Source organism: Sinohyriopsis cumingii, unplaced genomic scaffold, assembly GCF_028554795.1.
Source record: "Sinohyriopsis cumingii isolate HCF-2022 unplaced genomic scaffold, ASM2855479v2 utg000913l, whole genome shotgun sequence".
NCBI classification, from domain to species: Eukaryota; Metazoa; Mollusca; class Bivalvia; order Unionida; family Unionidae; genus Sinohyriopsis; species Sinohyriopsis cumingii.
This window is the reverse complement of record NW_028315943.1, coordinates 795,332-821,559: the sequence shown is the minus strand read 5'-3', so window position 1 is coordinate 821,559 and position 26,228 is coordinate 795,332. Positions and strand designations below refer to the sequence as shown.

At 34.7% G+C, this 26,228-nt stretch overlaps 1 protein-coding gene across 1 annotated transcript in view; it reads left to right on the top strand.

Annotated features, from left to right (window-relative positions):
* Positions 1-19,783, top strand: part of LOC149773020 (snake venom 5'-nucleotidase-like) — a 37,242-nt gene extending 17,459 nt beyond the window's left edge. The window contains exons 5-9 of the mRNA XM_089946879.1: positions 11,782-11,913; positions 15,340-15,462; positions 16,660-16,815; positions 17,490-17,693; positions 19,507-19,783. Coding sequence (XP_089803005.1) covers positions 11,782-11,913; positions 15,340-15,462; positions 16,660-16,815; positions 17,490-17,693; positions 19,507-19,697 — 806 coding nt within the window. The 3' untranslated portion in view covers positions 19,698-19,783. The remainder of the gene's footprint in view (positions 1-11,781; positions 11,914-15,339; positions 15,463-16,659; positions 16,816-17,489; positions 17,694-19,506) is intronic.
* Positions 19,784-26,228: the final 6,445 nt, after the last annotated feature.

Sequence of the window (26,228 nt, the reverse complement as noted above, 5' to 3'; positions counted from 1 at the left end):
ACCGCTGGTACCACGTCGACTTCTATCAGCTCTACAGCTGTACCTCCTATAAGCTGAAAATACATCTAACATCGTGTACTATGCATGACACAGGCATATACGATAAAAGGTAATGATTTTGTATACGGTAAGTTATAAGATGGCATTATCGGCACAATAATTACAAAGCAATATACAGGTTCAGAAGTAAAACCACGCGTGCCCGATAAGTATCCTACGGTACTAAACGTTTTGAAAAAAATGCAACTATATTGCTGATATAAATGTCTTGCTAAGTCACAAACAAGAATATAAAATATTTGCATTATCCTATCTAAGCCGAAACTACATAGAAAATATATAAAAGTAAACGTGGTAGTACAATAGTTATAACATATACACAAGAAATTAGGAACTCGTATATCTCGCAAACTGAAGATGTGCAAGTCCTTAAAGTAGACCGCTCACTGACAATACGTTCCGTAATGTCGTCATACATCGTCTGTGCGCTGAAAGTATTCGGTTCTTCCCATCGAAAGCACTTTGCACGTTCGACATAGCTTGAACCGAACTCACTGTTTCGAAATAGTGCAAAGCAGCAAGGAGGATGAATATACCACTTGCTAGTAAGTCCATTTATGAAAAATAAAGCTTCCAACAAAAATGACAAATATAAGGTCAATAACGCCAAACGGAAGCCTCTAAATAAAACCGAGAGTTTCTTTAACTGGGCTTAGCTCATTTTGTTACCTCATTTTGTTACTTCATCGTCGTCGGGCCCCGAGTGGCCGAGTGGTCTAAAGAGCTCTCCGTTACGGATCACTGCCATCTCACCTCTGTCTGCGTGGGTTCGAGTCTAGAATTCGACCAATGTGGGTATGTGAGAAAGCTTGCCAGTAGCTTCTCGTGGGTCGGTGGTTCTTCCCGGGGTTTTCCCGGGTGCTTCCTCCACCATTAATACTGGCCGCCATACATAGCCTATCGTGTTCTGAAAAATGGCGTTAAACCCCACAACAACAACTATTTCATCGTCGTTCGTGTTTTTTCAAATTTGTATGCGTGTTTTTGTTTACCTTTCGGACACTCATTTTTGGTCGGACCCTCCATGCTGCTGTAGTGTGTGAGTAATTAAATAATTATTCTATCAATAATGGAATCTCGCACAGCTATATTAGCTCGAGACCGGCTAGAGTAAATTAAGAAATATATCCCTGTTCGTAATGCTGTCAATCAGCAACTATAAGCGCGTCAGGAGTCTCAAGTAGAATTTGCAGAGGGTTCAGAACAGTTATTTAAACCAATTGTCGAACCAACAAAGAAAATTGTTACAGCAACCAAGGCAGCACACAAAGCTCTTGAAACATTACCTGTTGATATTGCAGGCCGTCTTCAAGCAGCTCAACCACCACCCCAGCAACCTCCTCAACCACAACCTGAAGATGAGCCTCAACCTCTACCAAGGCTTAAAATTAACATTATGGATAAATTTACACCGGAAGGTATTGCCGATATCCTTGACCCAGGTCAATTACTTAATATTGCCGCGTTTGCATATCGTAATAGAGATAAGTATGTAAAACCCGAAGATGTTAAAAGTCTAAAAAAATCTGATTAGGTCAAGGATGTATATCGTGTCGCCACTAATACTCCGTAGATCAGATCTAAGGAAGACATTACTACTTTTACTATTTTTAACCAGACAGTAGATGAGCATATTAAACAAGTACAGCAAGAAAGGAGACAAAAGGAAGAAAAAATACAGCAGGAAATTAAAGAAACAAAACAAAAACGGATATTACGCTCAGCATAAAGTAAGAAAAAAGCAGACAAAACAGGTATAGATGATGCTGGCCCAAGCGCCACTGGAAGTGGTATTGCCACTCAAGGAAATGGTCGTGTTACCTCATGCCCCAGTAGTGTTCTTGCAGATGTTGAACAATTAGAAATTCTGATAGGCGTAAAACGAGCCGGTAATAATTCTCCAGAAAGTATTAATGAAGTAGCTGATATTTGTCAGAGATTATTTAAAGTTAGTATCATGGATACTGATGTTTATCGGTCTCTTATTGATGAAATCGTTGATGATTATCACATTGATTGAGGGTATGTAATTAGATACAACGATTAAAATAAGATGATCATACATAATTCTCAGCTTAGACCATAGACTGGTTAGGGTGATAAATTCGCGATTACCAACACACGAAGCATTGTAAGATGATGTTTTTCAGGGTCTATTTAGAAGGATAGCCCCAAAAGTAATACAGAGTGCAAAGCAAGTGGGAATGAAAGCTATTGACGTTGTTCGCGATAAAGGTATAAGTGCTGTTGGTGATGTTGCTAGCAACGCATTCTCGGCAAATAATGATAGACTAGCACGATTAATGCGACGAAAACCTCATCCAGTAAAACCACAGCCACTGAAATTACCCAGCACTGATGTTATGCCTTCACATGTTAGTAAAATAATAAATCAAGATGCAAATCAAATACTAGCAGAATTGGCTGGTGAAGCAGAAACAATATAACTGCTAGTCTGATAGCACGATGTTGTCTTCGTGTTAGACGATAACAATTATAATAAAATGTTAAAGCGTATGTCAGACACAGCATTTGCCATGGATGCGCCAGTTCTAAAAGATGAATCTGTGCGCGATTATCAATATTATTCTTATGAAGAACGAAAACCAGATCGATGATATTAAAAGAAACTAGAAGTTGTTTTCAGTGGAATGCATGATATTGTTAAAAATTTAATCTGATTAAAATTCCTAATAAGCAGATCATCAACGTGGTATAAACAGTTTCATCAGGATCATCAACATGGTCACAGCAAAATAACACTATCAAATATACCGCGGAAGTTACTGGTGTATATAGGCTGTCCTTATTCAGCAGTGCGAAAATTAGTATATTTACCACGTATCCCTGGCATCATTCAACCGATAATTGTTCTGGAACCTTGTCTATTGTGTTATGTCTCACTGGACAGTTTATCTGGTGAATTTTCATCCGACAATGACCAATTGCAGAAAAATGAGAATAAGTTTACACTGAAGATACAAATAAAAACAAACTAATGATTTTTGTAGAAAGCACGCATGTGAGATTTTGACTGCGGCAATCAGGTTAATTCCTTATACAACTGGTGGCTTTCATACTGAACCAACACTGCCATTAACATTACATTCATCAAGAGCTATTTTGAATATTTTCCTGTGGCAGTTAAAAGAACCAGTATATGCCTTATGCATGAAAAAAGTTCACTAGTACTATAACAAATTATCATTCTTTTCATCATCCCTCAACCATCTTGATTTTGAGATATTTACCTCTGTAGTATACATATGTAAATACGTAAGCCAAGTCGGCTGTTCATTTGATCTCCAGTGTGAGTCTAATTGTGACAGACAGTCACCAAAGGATGCAAACCCATTTTCAAGCCTAACTGAAAGTAAATCTAAACCACATTACATATTTAGCCTCTGTGTGAATTTATAAATGCTAGGGTTATCATAATTAGGTTCATTTCTTCTACCTTAAAAATTAGGAAGGTGTCAAAAAATTAACCGTAGCGTCTTACTGGTAGTGACTGGAATTTGTCGCTGAAACACCTTAATTAATTATTAGTTAGTAATTAAAATATAATGAGTATTCCAATCAACGTTCAACGTTTTAGATATAATCAGGTATATGAATTGCAAAAAACTAAATAATATCGTTGACGAATATAATAAAATAAAATTAAAAAGTATCGCAGACGTGTAGTTGTTGTTGACATCATTGTTTATTTAGCGTCTGCTGTTATCGCTGAAACCAGCGTATTATTATCAACAATAACAATGGCATCGCCGGCAATTGTAACCATATGTTTATCAGCTGCAACAGCACTTGCTGATTTTCTGAATATCATCACAAAAAATGTACATGTACAAATATAAAATGACATGAAAATATAATAAAAATACAAACAGAGCCGCTAGCATACTCTAAATTATCTTCGTTCATATCATCAAGTTTCATCGATGGAAAAATATCAGATTTTGAGTTCACGGAGATGATTAAGATTGACAAAGAAGTAATGACAGTGATATAATCTGCGTCTGATTTTAATAATAATAATAATAATAATAATAATAATAATATTAATAATAACAATTATTATTATTATTATTATCATTATTATCATACAATAATAAATTCAACGCCGAACGAATTACTACAACAAGTCGTCGCTAATACAACTCCGTCAAAAACCACGATGAAATCTCCAAGCTCAACCAATCTTGAATTTAGCGTCAATTTTCCAACTGCAAGCACAATTACGATTATATTCCAGTTGTCCAAATATTAGATCAAAATCATTTGGTGGATTGCCAGCGATTAATTGTTTGGTATTTTCAAATAAAAATAAACTAGATGGGACTCACGATTGGCAAGTTATTGAAATTCCCACGGACAGTTATCAAATTGAACAAATTAGCGATGAATTTCAGCAAAAAATCTATTTTATAATGGAAAATTATATAAAATAGCTATCACTGTTTACGAACCAATCTTATCAGTGTCAATAGACATAGACTATCTAATTATGATGTAGATATATATTCTTCATCGATTAGATCCGTATTAGGATGGCCTAAAATTCCACCTGAATATTAAAGACCACCATAACCAAAACTCGCTGATTTTTCCCTTAACGAAAACATATTTATAAAACGTCTAGAATATCGAAACAAATATCAATGGAATCTTGTGGAATCTACCTTTAATGCGTCTGATGGTACAAAACTTCCTGTAATAAATTTATTTTCTGATTATAAATACGGTGAAATAATATTAAACAAAGAATATAATACATTTGCAGAGGACATTACGTCAGAATACAAATATATGTTCAATCAACTGCAAAATTTGCTTTCAAACGTCACACAATATTACAGCGAAGATACAAAACAGCAGACAATCGCAACGATACAATATTTAAACCAGCTATATCTGATCTTGAGTCTATCAATAAAACTATCATTGAAAATGTAATTGATAATACTTATAAAGTAACTAGAAGTATGGTTGAAGTAGTTGATGTCTTAAAAATAAAACAGCTATTCCAGAACATATATAAAATAACTGAGACAGAATTACCAAATTTTGTAATACCAGGATTTAACGCCAACGAGCTAAAACATCAACTTATGATCTCATCAATGAAATCATTTCAAAAATCGTCGAGTCATGGAGAAAAAGAACCCTTCCAGCAGATGTTCTCAAACATAACAATGATCCATACGGTGCAGTTCGTCATATTTCACCAGGAAATGTTAATATGATATCAATATATCACAGTCAGTCTTGTATGTGATGCAATTGACGGCAGCTATCAAATAGATCTTAAAATCCAGTCAGCCTCAGCAGGGATATATTTATACACATTTAAACCTCAAGTACATCCTGGATATTTGATCGTAGAAGAACCCATTAATCTGGTATATTTGCGATGTGATAATCCGCTATTATCAAGGATACATTTCAAACTTACTAACCAATCCGGACGTTTACTTGATTTACGGAATGAAATTTTGAATTTCAGTCTGTATGTAGGATCATAGATCTTCACGTTAGCAATTGATTTTTAATCCTGATTTATTATATATGAATAACATAATTATTTTACTGATTGTCGTTCAGATTTGAGGTAAATGATTCTTAAAATAACAAAAATCAGTTAGATTTTGATTTGATGGAGTAAATGCTACTCAAAATAACAAAAATCAGCTAGACTTTATAATTTTATGGGTAAATGTACTCAAAAGAACGAAACTCAGCTAAATGTTATAATTTGATGGGTAAATGATACTCAAATTTTTTTAAATCCTACTAAAAACAGAATTTTTTTACACAATAATAATAATAATTTCGCCCTTGACTTTGTCAAGGAACAAATAAATATATTATTACAACATTTATTTTTTCTGATCATCAGTCAAATTTCAGGTAAATGAAACTCAAATTTATGAAAATCAGTCAGATTTTATAATTTGATAAGGTTAATTGTACTCAAAATTGTAAAAATTAGTCAGATTGTATAATTTGATGGTGAATGTTACTCAAAAAATGTGAAGATTCTACCAAAAAAAGAAATTACATAATAAATATTATAATCTGAATTTTAAAAAATCTGAATCTGAAAAATATTATTATCAGAATAATTGTTATCAGAATAAATATTATAATCTTATTCTTCATTGATATTTTAATTTGATGGGTAAATGATACTCACAATTGTGAAAATCATTCAGATTTTATTATTTGATGGAGTGTATGGTACTTAAACTAATAATTATAGGACTGAGTTTATAATTTCATGCGGTATATGGTACTTAAAGTAATATATATGGGACTGAGTTTATAATGTCATGCGGTATATGGTACTTAAAGTAATATATATGGGACTGAGTTTATAATTTCATGCGGTATATGGTACTTAAAGTAATATATATGGGACTGAGTTTATAATTTCATGCGGTATATGGTACTTAAAGTAATATATATGGGACTGAGTTTATAATTTGATGGGGTAAATGGCACTTAAATTTATGAAATTCAGTTAGATTTTATAATTTGATGGGGTAAATGATATTCGAAAGTGTGAAAATATTACTTAAAAAATAGAAACTTATATAAAAATATTATAATCTGAATAAAAAGTAAATCTGAATCAGAATAAATACTATTATCGGAATATATATTATTATCAGAATAAATATTATTATCGGAATAAATATTGTTATCAGAATAAATATTATTATCAGAATATATATTATTATCAGAATAAATATTATTACCGGAATAAATATTATTTCGGAATAAAAATTTTAAAAAATCGTATTCTTCACTGACTATTGAATTTGGTGGAGTAAATAGTATTCAAAATTGTGATCCTTGATCTCATTTCAAAATTTGATGGGGTAAATGATACTTAAAATTATGCAAAATCTTTCAGATTTTATAATATGTTGGGGTAAATGTTATTAAATTTTATGATCATTAAGATTTTATAATTTGTTGGGGTAAATGGAACTAAATATAATATTATAGGACTGAATCAGAATATATATTATAATCAGAATAACTGAATAAAAAAATAAATTAATCTGATTAGCAAAAGTGATCCTGTATCTGCATGGTTGTTTCAAAGATCTATAGTTGTTAGTGATCTGATAAGGCATGATGGAAGTCTTTGTATTGAAGGAAAAAAGCCGATTTGAACAGTTTGTAAGACCTAATGGTGAGATTTATCGAACAGAATTTCTTCGTACAGAAAAAGAAAAGAAAGACCTTGTGTTAAAATATACCAGCGACTATGAACATTTACTCAGTAATGGTTTTACTATTCCATCAGTCGCGGCTCATTTCGCCAGAGAGAAAAGTACGTGGAAGCCGACTTGGTCTGATTTTCTCGATGATGTGATATCAAGTTGTGTCGAACATGGACGTGGTGGAGTATGGAATACCAAATACGATTACATAAATATGATGTCATTTGATATAGCAGCGTGTTATATATTTTTTTTTGGAACGGGAGAATGTTCGGAATATTTTAAGAGATTCGGTCAGCCAACCCATGAAGAGATTCGAGTTTCTGTAAATGGACCTCTACTAGATTTTGACGTAACGGGTTTTGCACAAATTGCATCATTTAAGTTTACTGAAAATCTCCATCCGATTTGTTATGTCTGGTTTGGCATACATTTTTCAGAAAGAATGTTGGCACCAACAGTATTGTTACGATACATGCTTGATTCAGGAACTCTATTATAGTTAACAGTGAGTGAAATATTAATGTCGTATCGTCCACAAAAACAGGTTTATTTACCAGAAGAAAGAAAACAATCTTTGGATCCATTTGAGGATGAAGATAATATTGATCATGAAAATAAACAAGCAAAGGATCTCGGTGGAAGGATAATTGGAAAGTTTACGCAAGGTGGTTCACATAATCATAAACAAAGCTGTTGTAGGTTAGTTATTGACGATGCTGAATTAGATTTTATCTTCGCCAATGCACTAAATAAAAATACATGTATCAGCCGAGAAACAACTTTTTTGTCAGATGGAACTAAATTAGGTACAATTGTGAGTTACAGTGATGACGACTCACCACAGTATACTCATTTAAGATCTTCGATGCTCGCGTAGGTTTCAATAAATCTATCGTCGATAGTGAACAGATTCCCTAAAGTAACCGTTAAAGTAGCGACGGATTCATTTTATATCATTAAAAAATAGTGCAGATTTGTTAAAACAATTAAATATCGGCACTGAATCGTTATGGGATGGTTGGAGATTGAGAAAAGAACAACTACACGGTTATGATGTAACATCTGTTGTCAAGTGTGAAAATGATAATTGTGAATATATTCAGGAGACTGTATCATCGTCGCTATTGGTATATGATCCTCTCAGCTGCGGTATATTATTATAGACTTCACAGAAAATAAAAGTCAGAAAAGCAATAGCGATGATATAGTAAGAAACACAATAGTTATAAACACTGTCATAAAAAAGCACGACTTTTATCTCGACTCTGAATTTATAATGCCGCTAAAACAACGACAGAATAATTATTGTGCGATCTGCAACACAGTAATATTACAGTTTACCGTATATATAATTGTTGTTGTTGTTGTATGTTTTAACGCCATTTTCAGCACAAGATAGGCTATACATGGCGGCCAGTATTAATGGTGGAGGAAGAACCCAGGAAATCCTCGGAAAGAACCACCGACCCTCGAGAAGCTACTGGCAAGCTTTCTCACATACCCACATTGGCCGAATCCGAGACTCGAACCTACGCAGACAGAGGTGAAATGGCAGTGATCCGTAACGGAGAGCGCTTTAGACCACTCGGCCACTCGGGGCCCCATATATAATTAATAGTGGTCATGGTCACACACGCGAAAATGTGATGCTGACCTGTCTTGAGTTTAATCGACGTCAAGGCGCTAGTTCACAAAAGTGAAGGCGGTGGTAATTGTGTGTCTTCAGTAATTACTTGTAATTGTTCACGTACAAATCCACGTTGAGGAGCAGTTGAATATATTCTGTAGATTACAGGTCTACCCGTGGATCTTACCACGCCGGAAACTTTATGTGTCGTCACACTCCAAATTGGATTAGTCGCTCTTTTTTTTACCACCTCCACTTTCACCAGGTTCATAGAAATAACAAATACCTCACAGCCACATTGCCTAGTATTGGTTGTTTTGAAAAGTCATGTCGTTGTATTAGTATATGTTGTTGTGATAGCATTGGTAGGTTTCATAGAAATCGAGTAATTTTATTATTTAACGCAGCTATTCACACTTGGTAGTCTTGCAACCCATTAACGAGATCTCTTGTCTTTCTGAATTATTTCCTTTGCATATTGATATTTAAACAATCTTTCAGCAAGTGTTTGATTAAATCGTTCAACAATTACCTGATCACGATGAATTACGGTATGTCCTCGTCTGATTTTGACGTTATATTTTTTCATTGGAGATGATACTGCACCAAGAAATTCCTTGACAGGATCAACCTGTTGTAAATGTGGCCATTGCAAGGGTCCTTGTTGATGAATTCGTTCCAACGCAGATGCAACGCCAGTTGCTGCTTTAGTTGATCGTGGTTCTGCTTCTTTCTACTTACTTGCAAGGTTACCGACAGTCAACGCTTATTTGTATGTACGTGATTGACCTCTACCAGTTTTAACAGCATCATGAGGTACAAACAAAATATCTGCTTGACGAACCTTATTTGGAGTGCTGACATCAAAATGTGCATACTGAATTTGTTTAGGTGGTGGTAGATAATTTTGCCATATTTCCTGTCGTGCTAACCAATTTTCAGCAACAAAACGTGTGATATTTTCTGCATCAGAGAGTTTACTAATCACTGCTCTGCCCCTCCAATATCCTCTTGGGCTATAATAAATCGATTCCATTATTATAATAATAATAATAATAATAATAATAATAATAATAATAATAATATCGGTTGATTAATGACCGGCCATTACCTTTCATTGCAGATCTTACTAGGACGCTAGCAAGATTTCCTCAGAGAGATTTGTTTATATTTTATGAAATTTAATAAGTGAATCAACTTCACATTTGCAATATTTCATTGTTGTAAATCCTTATTTTTATACGCCACATCATGAATATGGCACGCTTGATCAATCACATTTATTGGATACTCTCCAGGTCTTGGCTGATCTCGCTCGTCAAGTCGCTAGTGTTAGGACTGGTTGGCCTGGTGTCAGGATAATGTGACTGGGTGGGACATCGTGCTACATGTCTGCGGCATGATGACCCACTGCTAGACATCACTATAAACTGCCACATTGCAGACATCATAGCGATATGACTGAAAAATTGTTAAAGCTACGTTAAAAATCCAAATCACATCACATCACATCGTCAAGTCGGATATCAAGTCGGGTTCCAGGACCACAATAATTATATTTAGGAAGGTGTTTTTTTTTTCTCATGGGTATTTAGCCCATGGAACTCCTTGTAATTTTCCTAATGAAGCGGCGATATCACCACCTGTCTTCATATGAGACGAAATACATTTGTATTTGCTTGTAACACATTTCACACACTGCGTGTAAGTGCACGTTTTTTTATTTTCCGTTGTTATTGTTGTGATTCCACCGGTGGTAGTGATGCTCTGTATTGAACACAATATAAATCCATATTATTTATTATAATACTCCAACATGGGTATCATTCATTTCTCAGCCACACGAAAGCAAGAGCCAGTCAAACATCATCCAGCACTACCAAATTCTATCAGAATAGTTATCATAGATCCATCTGGGTCTGGTCAGACGCAATTGTTACTTAATCTGATAATGAGATGGCTCATGTGGGATAAGTTATATTTAGTGGCACCACCTGTTGATGATCAGCGATGTTACGATGTTCTTAAAGATTTTAATGAAAATTCAAAATTATTGGACGAGGATGGTTATGGTATTATTGATTTTATCACCGATAATGATGAAGCCCCATCTGTAGATGACCTCGATGAATTTATTAATAATCTCGAAGTATATTATTATGTGATCCTCGGTCATGATATCGTATAGGTCTTGATAAAATCTTTGCATAAAAAGATAGTAGTAGGGAGAGTGCGAACACAAAAGAGTGTCCGAAATGCAAACAAAATCACGCACACAAATTTGAAAACACGAACGACGAAAATGAAGTAAAAAAATGAGCTGACACAATTAGAGAAACTCTCAGTTTTAGTTAGAGGCTTCGATTTGGCGTTATTGTCCTTATATTTTTCATTTTTGTAGGAAGCTTTAATTTTCATAAATGGAATTAACAGCAAGTGGTCTGTTCAACCTCCCTGCTCTTATACAATGTAGATAAATCACCCTCTGGTATCGATGTACATATAAAACAAAACCGGATTACATGTATTTAATAAATAAAAGGATTATAAAATTTTGTGACAATATATATATATATATATATATATATATATACATATTTTTTTATATCGACCAAACATATATATACATAAGCAATGCTTAGTAGCCACTGACGTATTTTCAATAGACAATAAACGATGAACCACTTTGGTTACAGACAGCATTGGACCTAAATGTACTAGAAGTATTTGAGATATTCCAAGTGCCGTCTATATTTATTACAGTGTACGTTGTGATGCAATTATCTTAACGTATGTTTCGCACACTTTATTCTTTGAATTTATGAGTCTTTTTTGGTTGTTTTTCGTTTGCAGACAATGAGACATTAGCTGAAGTGAAGGAATTCCAGAAACCCATAGAAGCCCAAAAGCACGAAATTGTTGGTCACACGGCTGTCCTTCTGGAGGGTGAAACGTATTGGTGCAGGATTCGGGAGTGCAATCTAGGTACGTATCATTATGTATATATTTCGTTCATATTACAAGCATGCATTTGTCTAGAATTCGTGAGCTTCGTCATATGGTTCGTGTGCATTTCCGCTGATAGTGAAAACTTGCATATCTAAAAATACTTTGGAAATACTTCGGAAATATTTTCGTGATAAATGTTAGCAGTTTCAGACAAAACTGTTTACGGGGTGGGGGTGGGGGTGGGGGGTGGGAACACTGATGGAGGATTTTCCGACTGCCAACATTTCTTAAAGCTTTACTGTCAAAGTACATTATCACGATCCTGCCGATGTGCATTAACAAATTTCGAGCTTCCAGTCCGCACAGCTGACACCCTCAATACATATAACACTAGTACACTTTAATGTTTTTTTTTAAAACTCTTCCCTTAATCCACCCACACAAGAATTCCAGATAACAACCGGAGATCCTCAGCTAGAACTACGGTGTATGGAGATGATGCTACTGTACATTACCTGCATATGAATATACAACGTCAAGCTCTCGCAAAGTGTGATAAACCATTCTGCGCAATTAGTAAAAATAACAATTATACCAAGCGGAAAAATAATGGCAGATCTAAAAAGAGACTTACAAATCACATATATTAACCCGGAACAGATAATTTACTACCCAGACCCTGAGTGGACATGGCCCACAACACAAATCGATTTTATATTTCGAGAATTAGGGAGGAAACAGGACAAGCCAATAGTATTAAGGCAACACTATTAACTTACCTAGATACATATTACGAAGCCTATATCCACATCTTCACAGACGGATCAAAAACAAAAAGCCCTAATAAAAAACAGCAGGAGTAGTCATTCCAAAACTAGGTATCTCGTTCTGAAAACAGAATTTCGGACGAGTGTGCGATCGACACTGTAAAATTCATGGCAGTATTAGTGGCACTAACTTACATCAAATCCACAACTAAAACGATACTTTTGAGTAATTCGCAGTGTCCACACATTATTGGCATCCGACCAATCTAATTAGTAGATCTAATATGGTTAATCGTGCAAGATAATTACTCAGACAAATAAAGCAAACTAACAAACAAGTTGAATTCATATGGATCACCTCGCACATACAGAATTCCTTGCAATGAAAAAGCAGACGCAAAAGCGAAAAACTACATCAACAAACATATGGCTAAAACTTTGCCTGCAGCGTCATTGAAGTAACTGATATCATTTGTAACAACATAAACGCCATATGTGGTACATCAAAACAGCAATAATAATAATAATAATAATAATAAAACAAGAACAACACAAACATCGTAAACTAAGGCCATAACTATTAAACGATAACAAATTCACTCAAGTAATGAAAGCTCCGTTATTTAACACAACAATAAATAATGTAAAAACAAACATTTGCATACTGGAAGCAAACCAACAAAATGTTCAATCAGATTAAGATGTATAACAGCTGAAATTCAGGCAAAAGAGACCAACATGGCGATACAGAAGAGAAATAAAGAAGAGCAGGACTCAAGCAGAAGATAAAAACAGCACAGAACAAGGGAAACACTTGGTAGATATAAAGAAGACCGGGACAGGAATTCAACAGGACAAGGGGAAAAGTACCAGAAAGAACCAATATAAGGAACAGAAGAAGAATGACAAACAACAATAACAATTGTGCACACTCGGCTCAAAATGCGGTGCTAAAGAGAAGCAGAAGATAGAAAATCATATGGGAAAGCAAAATAATAACTGAAATGAAATTGCCACGCCAAACTTAGAGAAAGGAATATATATATATATATATATATATATATATATATATATATATATATATATATATATATATATATATATATATATATATATATATATATATAACACTGTACATCTATAACTTACAGTATAGCATACATGGCACCTACACACACACCCTAAAAAAAACCACACCAAAGCACACACACATGATTATCACATAGGGCTTTTATTCTGACCCAAGAAAGCCCGCTTTAGACCAACAACAACGTGCTTTGCCTGGTAAAGATTTTGGCTGATCACCTTACCAAATCACCGTTTCAAGCACCCGAATTATATACGGCTACCAAACAATGTATAGCTACTTAAGCCAAAATGATATCTCGAAACGTTTAGAAAATAAATGTACGCATAGTACACGAAAATTAATAAACTATTGCATAGTAGAAAATTTCACAACTCAGGAGCATTCGAAACGAATGCGACTACCACATGTTTGGTGGTAAGTTAGTTGCAGTTCGATAAAATAGGAAACTGGGCAAGAAAGTGTAATAAATGAAGTAAGGAAACGAGACCTGTTTGTATGGATGGTGAGGGCCTTCAAAGGTCGAGGACAAATGTTGATATTAGGGCGTCCTTGTTTCCCGTGGCTTGATCTTGCGGCATGGTAATGGCGAAGAATCATGCATATTAAGTAGCACGCAAACGCATGTAAAAGAACGAGTCGCGCATGCCAATAGGTAATATGTGACTATAATAGTAAGATATCAGTGTGCCTAGAATTTCGGAAGAGTACAGACACGTGAGTCTGTCTCAGATTCCAGTATCTTAGGAAAAGGAATTGTGTGATTAACTGTATTCTAAAGAAAGGCCAACCCGAAATGTGCAGTGACGTATCTCGCAAAAGGGAAGTAGGATTGGAAACTAAAAGCTCCAAAAAAAACCTCCAGGGTGCACGCACCAGGTGGGTACTTTAGTTGAAGGAAAGGAAAGGAATATGAAGTCAACAGTGGAAGGCAGGAGGAGGAAAGGAGAAAGGAGAAAGCAAGAAGTAAACGAAGGAGGAAGGAAGAAGAAAATATGAAATATAATGTGTGTTTGAAAATCAGCCATGTTAGGGACAAAACCTCATAACAATGATCGTACAGACTCTTGATTTGACTCTCAAGTTCTAAACTTGAGGTGCATTTATTTGGCAACCTAGCCAGCAGAGAAAAAGAAAACACCAAGAAAAAACAAACCAAACAACAAAAGAACAATGAATCCACTCCAACGTCACTATATCCGCTCTTATTTATCGGACACTGATATGTTAGTATATACCATTTGTACCATTTTACCATTTCAGCTGTTGGTTGTACTTTGGTCTCCTACAACAAGACCAAGTTTAAGGTATGTCCGCCGTAACAACAAATAGTTAATTGAAAGGGTGGTTGTTCGAGAGGTGAATGAAACGGTAAATATGTGCTACAATGATGCAGAATAGTATGGCCTCTAAACGAAGGGCTATATACACGATATTGCTCAATATAAAATTAACATGAATGTATATAGTGACCGGTGACATTTTCTATATTTTTATGGAGTCCTCTCTTAAAGATTTAAATGAATAACATCATTACAAGAACATTCAATTATTAATTGTCAAGTATGAAAACAAAATAATAAATATACTAATTTAATTATCACACAGGTAATCTGTACACGGATGCAATGATCAGTTATCATCTAGACTATCTGAAAGCAAATGATACATGGGCGGCTGCCTCGATTGCTTTGGTGAATTCTGGGGGAATTAGGGCCTCCATTGAACCAGGTAAAACGTTTACTGAATTTACATGTGCAAGTTGTACCCTCATCTAAACCTGACAAAGATTGTTGTCACTTAGTTGCTTAAATATAAGTATAAATACACAATGAACTGTTTTTAAAGTTCTCTAACTATTTTATTTTGAAAACGTTTGATCTGCATTTCAGTGACAAGCCAGATTGGCGCAAATATTTTCAAAGATCTATCCCTGACTTCCCCAGAAACTATTATTTGCTGATTCATATGAAATCTGCCAGGATATCCCCAAGCCAATAATTCTAACTGATGATTGTAGATTTATTCATCACACTTTTGCAACAGTAATTCCATTTTCTATGTTTTGTGAGATAATTGATGCAAGGTGTATTTGGGTGCAGATGATTTTTCTGTGCGACGATGGTATTATTTTTCATGTAAACACGTGAATTCAATAGGCGTACAAAAATGTTGATTTTAAACTTCAACAATAATTGAAATCGCCCGTCGAGACATCACTGATATAGTTTTAATATTGTGTTATTATTAGCTGAGATATTAAAATTATGAGTCATCATTTTTATTTCGGACTACATGTTCTAAAGTCATTCAATGTAATTTCAATCCACAAATAGCATTTGTAATATGACATAATGATAGTGTATGAAGAATGATGCTTAACGCATTAGAGAAAGGTTAGATATATAAATTGATAGATATATAGATATATAGATTGATAGATAGATAGATACATATTGAAGTTATTAATAGTTTCTCTTGGTAAAATCGTATAATCAATGATGCATCTCAGGCTATTAGTTTCCTTAAATTTTCATTCTTTCGCACAACTGATAATGAAACTAAACAAACCTGCCCCAGAGGGAACATCGATATATAACGAATACCTGTTCATAAAGGTCAGCATTTGTTATTGTTGTTGTTCTAGGGTTTAACGCCATTTTTCAGCACAAGATAGGCCATATATGGCGGCCAGTATAACTGGTGGAGGAAGAACCCTGGAAAACCCAGGAAAGAACCACCGACCCACGAGAAGCTACTGGCAGGCTTTCCCACGTACCCACGCTAGCCGAGGTCAGCATTTGTATCATTTTTATACTACCATGTAAATATTAACCTCTGAAAGAAGGGTACAATCCATTCAAAGGGGATTTTTGTGACCAAATTTGTGTCCATAATACAGATAATGGACTGTTCTCCAATTTGCAGGAAATATTACCATGGGTAATGTTTTAACTGTTTTTCCTTTTGGAAATAACGTCGACTTGATCCAAATACGGGGCATCACTCTGCGGAAAATGCTTGAGCATGCAGTTGAAAATTACGATCCCCAAAACCGGCCTGGAGCTTTTCTTCAGATGTCAGGTATTTGTGGTCTTCTTTAAGTTCTTTTACTTCTAAGGAATCCTAATTTGTTATAGAACGTCATCATTATACGTTTCTAGACCCATTTCATATTGTTTTATATGATAAACGTTTAAAGCATTACGATTTGAGATCTCCTCTAATGTTTGTATTAACCGTTGAATACAATCTGTTCTGTTTTCACCAAGCTCACATTCTCATTTCTGACTCATTCATATTTTAGGTCTCTTTATTAATATTGAAGACTGCCATACATTTATCCTTGATTAAGTACCCCTGAATATATCTGCCATTAACTTTGACGAGGCCACCTTCAATATTTATTAAATGAAATGCACAACAATATTTTGGTGTTGAATATCAAATAAAACGTTTCTAAACAACCTTGTACACATGTCATCATAGTGATGAATTTCATTAATGCACATCTTTAATCATAGTTTAGTTTATATGTCAGATAGCGTTCATTGCTGAAGGAATATAAATATTATAACTTCTATGTCAATCAGTATAGATTTTATAGAGTTGAGTCAGAGTTTGATATTTTGATACAGATCGTTTCAATTTTATCCGCGCATTTCACCCCAATTACTGCAATGCAAAATAATACCTCAATTAGGAGCAGCTGTAAATTGTGTTAAGTATTGTAAAATAAAGTATGCCATTCTTTCCAGGTCTAAATGTTGCTTATGACCTTGGAAGTCCTAAAGGTCACAGAGTGGTGTCGGTAGAGGTGAGGTGTCATGTCTGCAAAGCGCCATCATACAGTCTTTTGGATGACAACACAGTGTACAAAATTCTTCTGCCCGATTTCGTCATCGACGGTGGTGACGGCTACACTATAATTAAGCAGGAAATGATTCAACATATCCCTTTAAGTGAGTCGTGTGTTTTGTCGCATCTGCATTAGACACAAAAATGTGATTGTATCACTTTCTGGTGGTGTCATCAGAAGTGTGGGGTTAAACACATTCATATATATTTACCTCTTTTTGTAAGCGCTTTGAAAAAGGTAAGACTCATGTTATTACTTTATTAAGTAATAACTTGCGAAAATTTGCTACTTTATAATAAAAAGACTAAGACTTAGCTGGTTATCAGAACTACTATCAGAACTACTAACTTTATTGGTCAGAGACAAAATAGTATGAATTATCAGAATTATAGCAAATATATTAGCATTAAGTGTTAGTCAGCCCGAAATGTTTAGTTTCAAGTGTTCCTTTGATGTGGGAAGACGTAATGTAATTCTTTCAAGTGTTCCACTGATTCGGTAAGCCCTAAGTGCTACAGTTTCAAGTGTCCCATTGATGTTGTGAAACTAAGTATTACATTTTAAGTGTCCATTTGATGTGGTAAGATATAAGTGTTATATATTTAAGTGTCCCATTGATGTGGTGAAACTAAGTATTACATTTTAAGTGTCCATTTGATGTGGTAAGATATAAGTGTTATATATTCAAGTGTCCCATTGATGTGGTGAAATTAAGTATTACATTTTAAGTGTCCCTTTGATGTGGTAAAATATAAGTGTTATATATTCAAGTGTTCCATTGATGTGGTCAGACTTAAGTGTTTTAGTTTTAAGTTTCTCATTGATGTTACCAACCGTAAGTGTGATAGGTTCAGGTGTGCCATATGTGTTGTCAACCCTAAGTGTTATAGTCTGAGCTATCCATTTGAGGCAGTCAGCCCTATTTTTTATTGTTTCAACTGTCCTTTTGATGTGGGACAGCCGTAAAAGTTATAGTTTCAAATGTCTGGTTCATGTGGTCAGTCTTAAGAGTCATACTTGCTACCATCCCATTAATGTGGCCAGTCTGAAATGGTATTGTTTCAAGTGTTCCATTCATGTACACTTTCCAGAGTGTTAGATTCATCTGTTACTTTTATGTGGTCAACCCAAGTGATCCAGTTTCAACTCAACTCTCCTGTTCATGTGTTAGCCTGAAATATTTAAGTTTCAACTGTCGACTGATGTGGCTAGCCTAAAGTGTTATAGCTTTAACTGTCCCATTGATGTGGTCAGACCGAAGTGATATAATTTTAACGGCGCATTGATGTTATCAACTAACGTGTTATAGCTTTAACTGTCCCGCTGATGTGGTCAGACCGAAGTGATATCATTTTAACGGCACATTGATGTTATCAACTAAAGTGTTACAGTTTCAACCATCCCTTTGATATGCTCAACCCTAAGTGCTATAGTTTCAACGTTCCAATTTGGTCAGCCTGAAGTGTTAACATTCAAGTGTCCCTTTCATATGGTCTACCCAAGTGTTATAGTTACATCTGTCCCTTTGATGTGGCCAGCCATACGTGTTATATTTGTATCTGTCCTTTGATGTAGTCAGCCCTAAGTGTCTTAGTTTAAATTGTTCAACCCAATTTGTTAGAATTTCAACTGTTCTTTTGATGTGGTTAACCTGAAGTGTCCTAGATTCGACTGTCCAGCTGATGTGGTCAGCCATATATGTTGTAGTTCCAACTGTCCCTGTTGATTAGGCAACCTTAAGTGTTATATTTTGACTGTCACTTTTATACGGTCAGCTCTAAGTGTTTATAATTTCAACTGTTCCTTCAAGAAGTGTCCATAATCTGGACAGCTATTGCACACTATGAAGCATACATTTGTCTATTTTGATGTATTGTCTTCATAATTTACATATTCATTAGTCGTATTTATTTCAGATTCTCTGGACAGTGAAGTTTTCTTGCAGTACGTGAGTCATTCTGGGTCTGTTTTCCCATCCAACGAGGGAAGGATAAAGTTTGTCACCAGAACACAGACATCAGCCTCCAATCAAGTACAACTCTCTGTGCCTATATGTCAAATATTATTGTTTATGTATTATTACCTAACGACAATGCTCATGAATTAATTTAAAACGTATTTATATAAATGAATCTGCAGCATTCTCATTTTTACCATTCCATTGTACCTGAATAATGATCAATTGTCCAAAGATGTAAAGTTGTTTGTTTTTTGTGGGTTGGGGGTTGGGAGGGTTGTTTATTTTGTTTTGGTTTTTTTTGGGGGGGTGGGGTGGGGGTGGGAATCTATATGAAATACTATTTATCAGAACAATGAAGAACAATATTCTCTCATTCATTGAAAAGTTGGTTGTACAATAAACATAACACATACTATGCACACATGAAAGAATATTCATGGAATCATGGGTACGAGTACTTTTAGTTAGTACTAATACTTTCAATCAGCTATTTGATGTAGTGCCTGAAGAAGAAAGAACATACCCGATTTATTTAAATCAAATTTAGACTTGAGGGATAGAAAAACTGTAAACATGGCGATAGGGATCCAGACTAGTTAACCATTTCTAGATTAATACATCCTTTCTAAAATAGTTGAGCCCAATTCAGATTAATTTTTTTCCAAATTCTATTATATTTTCTGCAAATGTACTTACACATAAAGTACGAACATACATATATAAAATCATTTCAAGTTCAGACTGGGACGGAAGTGAGATCACTACATAGGCCTGCTTGTGTCCCTTTGCTGGTTCTGTGGAGGTTCCATATCGGTAAGCGAAATAATTGAAAGGAAAATCAAATGAACATTCATTTGTTAACTTTTAACAATTTAAAAGATGATATCATTTGCAATACCTCACAAGGATACACAAAATGTGAGTTCAGTGTAACATGTACTAATGACGCTAAAGTTATTCAAACAAATTTCTTTTAGTTTTTATTTTGCTTTAACTAACGACACTTTGCATATGCATTGAAAACATTGAACTTATATATATATATATATATATATATATATATATATATATATATATATATATATATGAGAGATTTCCGGTGGAGATGTTTTCTTCACTTATAACCTGAGAATAGATGGTGGCAAAGTTAGTTTGGATAAAGTAGGGGTCTGTAATAATATTATTTTAAATTGATTAATAGCAGACAATGTACACAGTGTACCACAATAAAGGGAATTTGCAGTAGTAGGATACCTAGGATGCTATGCGTACGACACATCAACTTTTCTACTTGAGACAAAGAGGCTGCTCTATTTGCGACATATAAATGTTCTACTTGAGACACACTGTTGTTCCACTTAAGAAACAGAGACTGCTCTAATTGAAGCATAGAGGCTGTAATGTTTGAGGAAGAGGCTGTTCTACTTGATGCATGAAAGCTGTTCCACACAAGACAGATGCTGTTCTTGAGACAGAGGTTGTTCTACTTGATGCATAAAAGCTGTTCTACACGAGACATATGCTGTTCTTAAGACAGAGGCTGTTCCACTACAGTCTTATAGGCTGTTCTACTTGAGACATATAGTTCCTCTTCTTGGGATGGATGCTGTTTTATTTGAGTCATATAGGCTGTTTACACCTTTCATAGACTCTGATGAACTTTTGTCATAGAGCTGTTCAAGTTTAGTCTTATTCCTTGATATAAGGGACAATACAAATTTAAACTCTAGAGCATAAAAACATTTGATTTTTCCAAAGTATGTTTTGCAAACAATAAATCTGCATTCAAATTAGCTGCGTACTTTGAATTCAAACTTATTTCAACTTACTTCTAGTCTTTATTTTTGTTTCTTTGCGTACAGAATATATTCAGAGTGTACAGAATATATTCATTGTGTACAGAATATATTCATTGTGTACAGAATATATTCATTGTGTACTATGAGGATTGCTATGACTTAGGCTAAAAATAGTTGAAGGATGATTTTGTGCAGTGGCTAATGTGATATATTGTGAACATTTTCTAACGTTTGAGAAAGCGAAAGGAAAGCAACATTGGAATGCATACAGTTTATATAACTAGCCCATATCAGTTAGGAATGGAGACTAGTACGATTACAATATCATCCTTCATCACCAGTTTCTTTAGTTGTTATAATCAGTATTTGTGTACTAGGCTTTTGTTAACCCAAATGTATGTGCAGAGGTATCAAAGAAGGCCATGTTGAATCAACAAATTGGGCTAGTAGCAGTAGAAACAAGAGCAGCAGTAATAATAATGCGTATTTTCTTTAGCTAGCAATAAACAAGAAACATTGACAATGATCGATTTAAAGAATCAGGAAGATTATGATGGTAGTGGACGTGGTAATAGCAGTACGGTAGTGGTGGAGTTGACAGCAGAAAAGCAAGTAGTTTCAGTGGCATGACAGAAGGGACAGAATTCAACAGAATCTTTACTTAAAAATGTTCCATATAAGCACACGGCATACAGATGAACAGAAGACTGAAGGTAAACAACCGTTTTATTATCACTATTTCAAAAATATTCCATATAAGCACACGGCATACAGATGAACAGAAGACTGAAGGTAAACAACCGTTTTATTGTCACTATTTCAAAAATATTCCATATAAGCACACGGCATACAGATGAACAGAAGACTGAAGGTTAACAACGTTTTATTGTCACTATTTTAAAAATATTCCATATAAGCACACGGCATACAGATGAACAGAAGACTGAAGGTAAACAACCGTTTTATTGTCACTATGTCAATCTGAGTATAATAGAGTTTAGAACAACAACAGCAAAAAATGTTTAGATATGTATATTATCCTGTTTACTAAATAATGCACAATCGCAAAGATAATGAACTGATATTTGAGGCACTGAGTGTGCAACATAATCATGTATCTTAGGCTCAATTGCACATATAGTGAATCTAATTTAACAGCAACTGTGATAATTGAATTCAAGGTTGTGGTGACAACCGAGTTATGCGATATTAGAACACACGCATACACATAAACACAGAAACACACACACACACACACACACACACACACACACACACACACACACATATATATATATATATATATATATATATATATATATATATATATATATATATATATATATATATATATATATATATATATATATATATATATATATATATATATATATATATCCACGTCGCGAATGATATCACTGTCACAGAATTAGGCAAAAAAACCACTTGGTTTTGCCTTAGGACTATTTGACTATTTTTCGTTGTACAGGCGAACAACGTTATCTAGGGTGAATAAGTGTTTTTCCAGGTAAGCGACTCTACTAACATGTGTCTCGCCGGAAATTACTTGCGACGAGGCACATTAAAAGCATGCTATGCACGAGTATTTTAACCTAACTATTACTCACTCTCCAATGGATTTGAGGAAGATCAATTTATAACCGACACACTGGTCGTTTTGGATCTCGTCAAGGAGTGTACGCTCTCCATTGTTCTCCAGCCATAGGGGTAAGTGTTAAATTTATATTTCATTTGATATGCGAAGCTTATTCGATTTGTAAAGTCATATCTTGCAATAATGCAATTATTACAACGCAGGTTTGAACTTTGAATTAAAAATCACTATTAGAGGTTGATGTATTAGCATATATCTAGAGATTTTACAGAACCTATTATTATTATCAATTTGGTTTTATTGTAGCTGACTGTGACTATGACTAGAGCTGACTAGAGTTGTCTAGAACTGTCTAGAGCTATCTGAAGCTGTTTAGAGTTGTCTGGAGTTTCCAGAGTATTTAGGGCTGCGTGCTGTCGATACGTATGTATGTATGTACTTATGTCTGTACATGTGGTGGAGCCACGGACGTAGACGTAGCTAATTAGAGGATGCTGTATGCTGTCTGTACGTGTGTATACGTATGACTGTACATGTGGTGGATCCGGGAAGGGGGCGAGCGGCCGATAAAAGTGTGGGCCAACCCAAGGATAAAGAACCGTACGACTGTACAAGTGTCTAGAAGCATATGTTTGGTCCAATTGTTGTTTCAATTGGGTTTATTTTTATGTTCATAAGATTATTTTGAATCTTAGTTGTGTTCCAAGAGATTATGTGAATCTCTCTTACAGTTTATAACATTATTTGAAACACATTTGAATACCTTAAGATTATGTGAATCTCTCTTATAGTTTATAGCATTATTTGAAACACATTTGAATATCATAAGATTATTTTGAATCTTAATCGGAGTCCATACTTGATTATGTGAATCTCTCTTGTACTGTATAATATTATTTGAAACGTATCTGCAGTCCATGAGGTTTCCTGGATCTGTATTTCATACTGAATTCATATTCTTGGTTTATTTTCAATGTGTGAATGTTTGTGCAGAGTGACTGGGTCAATCGTATGTTGAGAGCGTGAGAGAATCATTGTATTTTTACACCATATATTTTTCTTTATTGATTCATTTCATAAATTTCCATCTTTCACACATTGTGTTTGTCTTATTCATTTAGTCCAAAAACCCACTCGGTTTCTATTCTGCGACAATCACGGATGCGCAATTCTTGTAAATATGATGCAAGATAAAGAAGTTACAGATGTGACCGTAAACTACTACATGCATGACACACAGGTACACAAACACTAATGCAATTTGAATGTAATGAACAATTAATAAATGGACTGTTGACGTATTTTATTAATGTTTTGCAACGAAATCTAAAAGAAAATGGCAGTTTTCCAGACGTAATATAAAAGTATGGGCTTGGTTGTAATTGTTATATTCTCAAGAGCACTTTAGAAAAGTTTTACTGCTTGGATGGTACGAACCATTTAAATCTAACTTTACCCGTCTTATTTACACATAATGGAAATGTTGGGCCAACGTGATTTTCACAGGCACAGAACGATTGATTATTACGCATCAGCACTGTTAGACTATTTAGTGACATACAAAAGGTTATATGTATAATTATTTAAAAGAAACCAAAGGCTTCTTACAGATCACGCGTAATTAGGAGATCGTAATAATTTATCATAATGTGCTTTAACAGTGAATAGTTCATTGCAAGAAACTAACTCTGGTGGTTTTCGGCTTTTAGCATGTGGGAATGGGTTATGCAAGTATGACCAATTCTAATTCTAGCAATGTCTACCTCATCCCTACGGATGGTTCTGTAGGAAGGGGCCCATTCTTCTAGGGTAGGCATGATTGCATGAAGTTTATTATTCATTGCATAATTCCATGATGCCTACCACTTTTGACATAAAGACTCTTTGATACTTGGTTTAAAATCAGCATACGGTATTTTCAAATCAGATGGTTCTAAGGATAGTGCCCTATTAGCAGCGAGATCTGCCTTTTCAATACCTTTAATACCAATAGGGCTGAGAAACCAACACTATACTATATTGGGCGAGGTACAGTTCAGTTATTTTGATGAAGATATTGCTTAATAATGGATGTTTCAGTTTTCTATTCTGTACTGAGAGTGAGTCGAAGAAGATGCTGCTGTTTAATGTATGTATGCTTTCGATATATTGCAGAACAAGGTCTATTGCTCTGATTTCGGCTGAAAATATCGATGTATCATTTGGTAAGCGAAAATGTGCTGTTTGTTTTCCTCCAACAAATTTAGCCTTTTCCTCATCCTTTGATCCATCAGTATAAATTCTTGTATAGATTTAAATTCGGTGAGGAGCTCATAAAAGTTGTGAAAGATAGAAGGGTTTGTCAAAAATTTGTTTCCATCGTGTAGCGTGAAAAGTAGTTTTGGTTGATTCAGTAGGCAGGGAGGTGTTTCGGAAATGGATGTTTTCTGAAGTTCAGAAAGATCAAATTTTATACTGTCAAGGCTGGTTGACATTCTAATTCCAAAAGATGGTATGGTGTTTGGTTTATTTTGGTATAAAGTGTTGTATTTGGGTTAAAAGACCGCCGAAAAAAGCAGGGTTCAGAGGGTTTAATCATAATTTGAGAGCTTACTGTGTGGAAAGCGTTTCTTTACGATGTGATAAAGTTGGTTAGTTCGTTTCAGTGAGAAGGCTTTCGCATGGGATGTCTTAAATGCTCCCAGAATGAATATTATTCCTTGATGATGTAATGGGTCAAGCATCTTCAAATATGACTTTCTGGCGCTACCACTTTAAGTAAATCTAGAGCTTTCAAGCATTTAGCTTTCAAGTTCATTATATGTAGAATAAAGGTCGGTTTGGAAGATAATACCTAGAAATTTTATTCCCTCAACAAATGGTATACGTGTTCCTTCTAGTGTGAGCTTAGGTTCGTCATGGTGTCTTCATAACTGACAGAAATGCATACATACTATTTTTGAAAATTTAAATCCGTTGATATTGGTCCAATTTTGAATCTCGTTTATATTTTGTTATAGGTGTCTTTCAAATGTATGCATGTGCTTTAATCGGTAACATATTAAGAAATAGTCATGTATAGAGGACAATCCACACCAGGAGCTACACGCTTGGTAATGCTATCAATTTTGATGTTGAAAAGCGTTACAGATGAAAGACTTGCCATGGAGTACACCAATCTCTTGCTCGTACAAATCTGATAGGATATAACGGAATCATACCTTGAATTCCATGTTTGAGAGAAAGCTTGATATTAAAGAGGGCAGACTGCCTTTTAGACCCAGA